This window comes from Eutrigla gurnardus (assembly GCF_963514095.1).
Source record: "Eutrigla gurnardus genome assembly, chromosome: 2".
Classification (NCBI taxonomy): Eukaryota; Metazoa; Chordata; class Actinopteri; order Perciformes; family Triglidae; genus Eutrigla; species Eutrigla gurnardus.
Window position 1 is genome coordinate 8,047,687 of NC_139916.1, and position 6,247 is coordinate 8,053,933.

Sequence of the window (6,247 nt, forward strand, 5' to 3'; positions counted from 1 at the left end):
TTTAAGACAGTCAACATTACTGTTTAATGCAAACTTCTTTCTCAAATTCCCCTCGACATCTCCTCGAGAATCTTTGGTGAATGTCTCCACCTACTGGAGGAAAGAGTGTAGTGTCTCTTATTTAAGGCCTTTGCTTTTGATTCCTGCTTGTAGTTGAACTATCTCTGGCAAGAAAAGGGTTGTTTCCAGAGGTATAGTTTATATGTATATATATAGATGTCCACTACTTACTTTATTACTTTATTAAAAAACACTGAAATTGACAAGGCTGTCAGTTAACTTTGCCCTGTAAAAAAAAAAAAATTGTATTACTGCATGGAGATACTTTGCTGGATAAACCATTAGCTTGTTATATTTCTGCCTGGAAAGATCCAATAATAACAATGACAATAATAATTATAATAATAATAACTGTCAACTTGTGTTGGATGGTTGAGCTCTCAGTTTTGAAGCATTTTACATTTGTATTTGCAGGTGTAAGTTATTTGTATTCGTGTTACAGTCCACGTTCCTTTGGTTCATACATTGGTTTAAACCTCGAAAGTATTTTAGGTAAGACATCATCACGCGTTCTGTTACTAGTGTAGCATACACATAAAAGTGGACAAAGGGGCACCGTCATTGAAAGGGGGGATAGAGGGACGAGGCCTGGCAACCCACCTGCTGTCAAAAACGTCACTGCATTGCTTCTGGAAGTTGCACATTGAAGTTAGCGTCTTTGCGCCTGACCGGAGTGTAACTGCAAGCTAACCATGGCAGGCAAGAGGGCGTTAGTGATCCTGGCTGCAGGTGCAGAGGAGATGGAGACGGTCATCCCCGTGGACATCATGCGTAGAGCCGGGGTACGTTCACTTCCTATACGCTAGCTAGCCAGCTAGCTACCTAACTAGCTACCCGATCAACAGTGTTTAGCTAGCTAGCTTGGGTTTAACATGCACGTTAGCTACTCCTTCAGCCAGTCCACAGCAATATCACGACTTTTAAGTTTTATTAAGCACAACAGGCTTATTAAGACACATCGAAACCACAGTGTCAAGTTGCATTTGTAAAATAAAAAGATAAACTTTACCGAACCAACAAGAGCTATATCGTTACTGACGCTACATGATGTTATAATAATAATAATATTTTTTATAATTATAATAATAATTGTATAACGATGTTCAATAGGTTATTTGAGTCACAACCTTTAAAGTGAGTGCAGGCAGAGGCCAAGTTAAATGTCAAAGTCCAACGTCATTTTCTGCCATTTGATAGCCTTCAAAATAAAAGTCTCCATCAGCCAGGATGCCATGTCATGCCTTCTAAACTAATGCTGTACTTTTTTTTTTGCATTACCTACCTAAATATGTAGATTGCAGTGACGGTCGCAGGACTGACGGGCAAAGAGCCAGTCCAGTGCAGCAGAAACGTTGTCATTTGTCCCGATGCCAGCCTGGAGGAGGCCCGCACACAGGTTGGGCTCAGCGTCCGCCTACAGCAATGTCATTACACGTTAATACGGCAGCTTACAGCCACATTCACTGTTTGGTAATGTATGTATTAAACACCAAGACACATTCTTTGTATGTGATAGCTAGGCAAAAAACCTGTTTCTGATACTGATTCTGAAAACTGTCAGTTTCTCAACTCTATTGTGGTTTGTCTCCCAGGGCCCGTACGATGTGGTGCTTCTGCCAGGAGGAATGCCAGGGGCCCTGCATCTGGCAGAGGTGAGCTATATTTACAAACAAGCGGATGATATCATGTGCACATGAGCGAAAGTAACATTCTCCTCCTGCTCACTTCCATTCTATGCGAGCTAAGAGGCGAGCAATTCTACATCTTCACATTCACGTGGAGTTTAACTTCAAACTTTATGCACAAATATCGCCTGGACAGGGGATGGTCAATCACCTGCATTTTGTATTCATCATAGTAAGAAGGTGATTGAGAAATTTTGATTTATTTATTTATTATTTCAGGACAATGCACATTAATTAACTTATACAAAAGTACACGTAAATGTTCCAGATTATAGCCCAGGGGCTAATTTCCATCTGTAGTCCAAATTAGGCAGGTTGATGTACAGAAAAAACAGGAGATAAACATAGTAAAACTAGCTATACAAAACGGCAAGAAACAGAAAAAAAGAAAAAACAGGACAATTCATTAGTATGTTTAGAGGTGGTTACATGGTTGATTAGCTCTTAGGGCCTTAGCGTGGCTCTTGAAAGTGGCCAGAGTGGGACATTCCCTTATAGTTGGTGGTATTGTATTCCATAATGCACTACCTTTAATAGATAGTGCATTATGGCTGAATGAGGTTTTCCTAAAAGGAACCTCAACGTCCCTGTTTTTAGTGTTTTGAGGACCTTTAACTTTTACGTTACTCAAGTTAAGATGTGTTTGTAAGTAACTGCAGTATATAATGCTGAAAACACAATTTTGTAAGCTGAGTGTCATGTATTCATATGTTGCATTTATATTTATATTATTTTATTTTTCGATGATAAATAATAAATGACTGCCTTGTGCCTAGTGCATGCTGGGATTGGCAGCAGCCCTTTTATGACCCTGAAGAGGATGTGTGGGTGTAGAAAGTGGATGGAAGGAAAAATGAATGATCCTAAAAGCAATATCAGAATGTGTCAACATGTTTGAGTGCATATTTAGGTGTATATATATATATATACTCACATTTGGGGGCTTCAGAATTGAGAGCATCTGGTAGATGAGATCTGGCAAAGACCATGTTTAGTTGAAATATCGCGACTGTTCTTGTTTAATAAATCTTCGGTTGTATTTAAACATTGATGGGTTATTTTGGATGTGTTTAAAACATTGCCTTGCTGTGTTAAAAAAACATTGCCAATTTGTGTCAATGAGGCTTCAGTCGGCATACACTGTGCAATCCTGCAATGGCCTGCAAATGACTCCCAGTGCATCTGGTTTGCATGCTCTCTTGCAGTCTCCTGCTGTGAAGGAGGTGCTGAAGGATCAAGATGGCAGAAAAGGGCTGATTGCAGCCATCTGTGCAGGTACAGTTTGTGAAAACAAACCAGAGTCATGATTACACAGTAGCGACCTGTAATAGTGATTCCTTTCCATGGGTTGAAGTTTTAATATGACCTCAGATGTGACCATCATGTTCTTGCTTTGAACAAATAGATGTAAATTACCCAATCTACAGTTTATTCGGATGCTTATAGTAATGGAGCAGTACATGTACTGCAAATCAGACCCGTTTGACAAATCCAATGATATAAATGGATAAATCATGCTGGGCTATGCTATTATGAGGTCTGTACACATGCTAAATGTATGTGTGATATTGTGCTTTTAAATCACCAACCTAATGTTGTGTCAGTCGCTTGCAAATAGAATTGAATTTGCAAGTAGTTTTTATATGGCACTGGATTTGTGGGTGTTTTGGTAACCGGATGTCCCCTTGAAAGACTTAATCATATACCTTAACAGCATTGTGGAAGATATACAGTTGAAAAAAAATATGCCTCATTCAAACATGGTCATGTCTGACCCCTTTTTGAAATTTGAAAATTAAAGGGTGGATGAGGGTTTGATAAATGACTGTCCTTGAGTGAACCTCCATGCAGCGACATTTAATTTGACAGCCTCGGTATGCAGAGAAAGGACACTGGAAGGACATTTTGAATAGGGTCGGGGACCAATGCGGCAGAGTGGATTGAAGGATGTCCTAGAAAATTACTGAAATCCTCGACGGAATATATACAGTTTAATGAACCTGCCAGGAAGCAAAACCTATTATTCTGCCCTAACATGAAAGTTATTATCTTGACATGTGGGGGGGGGGAAAGTCAGTTGGAAAAAAGGACTTAATTGAAATACAGAATATTAACGAGTGCTAAAAAAAAACTAGCAGGATGAGTATACGATTGTATTTTTCCCTTTTGAGGTAATAGTTATTGCATGCATGCTCGAAAAAAATAGATTGGATAATTTTTAGGATTCATGAGAGAATAGGAAGATGGTCATCATCGCTGTTCTTTCCCCGTCTGCCTCGCTGTCTGACTCTGATGCTCAGAAGGTCCCTCTCTCCCAGACTGGCGTCCTCTGGGTGTGGACTTGCCGTAACAGGAGTAGCTTGGCTTTAACTGGCAGTCTGCTGTTCTGCCAGGGGAAAGTGTAATGTTTAGACTGCATGGGAAGGCAGCCAAGGAGCATAATCAATAACTTTCTATTTATTAACGGCTTTTTGGATGAGCTCACTGCAGTGGTAGGACGATGCCAAAGTTAATGCAGCAGTAGACAATGTCTCTCAGCCTCTCCCCTTTTTACTCTGTTGCCAATGTACTGCAGAGTCTTTGGAGAGAGGCTGGAAATGTACACTGTCTGTGTATTCTTAGAAACAGTGCCACAGGAACATCACCATAGGAACACCATGCTGTGTACTAATTGCAATTCCTAATGTTAAAAGCAGTATTGTCTTTTGATTTGGTGTTTAGTGTGAGGGAAGTGATTCAGGGATACAGTATTTTACTCCCCACCATTCTGTAACTTTTTTTAAACTACATAAACTGGAGTGACGCAGGCGGCAGAACAAGTGTCACCTCATCACAGGAAGCAGTTAAATACTTTGCCCTTCTGCAGGTCCCACTGCTCTTCTGGCACATGGCATCGGGTACGGCAGCACCGTCACTACACATCCTGCCATGAAGAAGAAGATGATGGCTGGAGGTAAAGAAAAAACAGAACACTTGAAACCATCTTGCAGAGGGATCACACCTGCCACTACGCCAAATCGGATTGCGGTGTACCGAGGGGGGCGCCAGTGCCCCTTCGCCACTTCCTATCCTCCTACTTTTGGCAAACAATACCCATCTTGTGACTAACATTTGCAGCTCTCACTCGGAACAGGAGGAGGTGTAATAATTTGTAAAGGGCAGCAGATGGTGCTGTGCTAACTCTTTCTCGCCTATAAAAAAATAATTTGAATTTGACAGAACATACTAGAAATGGGTCAGTTTAACTGCTGATAGATTATCTCTCTGTAAGGGCTTGTATTACAGTGTGATGTCTGATATGTGAATTACAGCCTATAGCTTGTGTTGTCATGGTATGATTTTCCTTATGGTATTTCTCTTTGTCTTTTTTTAGACCACTATAAATATTCAGAGGCTCGAGTACAGAAGGATGGACATTACATCACCAGCCGTGGGCCAGGAACCAGTTTCGAGTTTGCCCTGACTGTCGTAGAGGAACTTATGGGGGCTGAGGTCGCAGCTCAAGTCAAGGCTCCTCTTATGATGAAAGACTGACTGTAGCCGTGTGTTCACTTACATCCTGCACGCAGCACTGCCCGCTATAGGATTTTTTGCACTACTGAGGCAGCTAATCCAATATAGCTGGCACAAAGAGTCAAATTCACTAATGACAAATCATTCTCCCCCTGGGACATAAGGATGTTTTTGTTCTGGTAGGTAATTGTCTCCCTTTGTCTTTCTGGGTTGACAATGAAAAGGCACCCATTTGTTTCTTTAACAAAGAAATACAATATGAACTCGCAGGCATCCAAATTAGATTAAATTGATTTTGTTTATTATGTGACAGTTTTCCACAAATTGCTCTTTATTTCTGACTGCTTTAATTGTTTCACTTGACATTAAAACATGAATGTGCTGGGAAATAAAACTGCGTTTGTCTTAATCTACTGGAGGTCACTGTGACTTGTTTTCACACATCTGCAGTTGTTGAAACCTAAATATAGGCTGCATCGTGCAATGTATTGCGAGGACTGCTTGGAACGCGGGAAGCCGAATCCGAATAGATTGGCAGGTGGTCCGTCCAATAGGAAGCCTTAGCCCGGCTGCGGTTGTATCCCAACTGGCGAATGGCAGCTCGCCCGCAACCAGCTGGGCGGGGCTCCGACGCAGCGCGTGGTAGTTGTGTCAGAGCAACAAAATCCAGAAGGTCTTCACATAGTCGAGAGAAGGAAGAGAAGGATTTCGGCAAAGGTAAGACTGTTTTTGCGTTCTCCGGCGTCGTGTTGGCTGTTTACAATTCACAACAATGGTGGTGTTCTTCAGGAATGGGTTTCAATGAGGGCTAATTCGCTGTAATTAACGTTGGCAAACAGTTTACTCAACGTTAAGCGCGGTAACTAACGTCTGCCTGGTGTCGAAGACGGCGTTGTAACGTAGCAGATAAGCGTTTTAACACGGACACAAGTTACGTCGTGAAAACCCCGTTAGCACTTCAGGAGTCATTTGACGTGATTAGCTCGTTA

General features: G+C 41.4%; 1 protein-coding gene across 1 annotated transcript; it reads left to right on the plus strand.

Moving 5' to 3' along the window:
* The first annotated feature begins 661 nt into the window (after positions 1-661).
* Positions 662-5,652, plus strand: park7 (parkinson protein 7). The gene is made up of 6 exons (XM_084035768.1): positions 662-842; positions 1,355-1,456; positions 1,653-1,712; positions 2,951-3,020; positions 4,612-4,698; positions 5,119-5,652. Exons 1-6 carry the CDS (start codon positions 753-755, stop codon positions 5,277-5,279), a joined length of 570 nt encoding a protein of 189 aa, XP_083891894.1. The 5' UTR covers positions 662-752; the 3' UTR covers positions 5,280-5,652.
* The last annotated feature ends 595 nt before the right edge of the window (positions 5,653-6,247 follow it).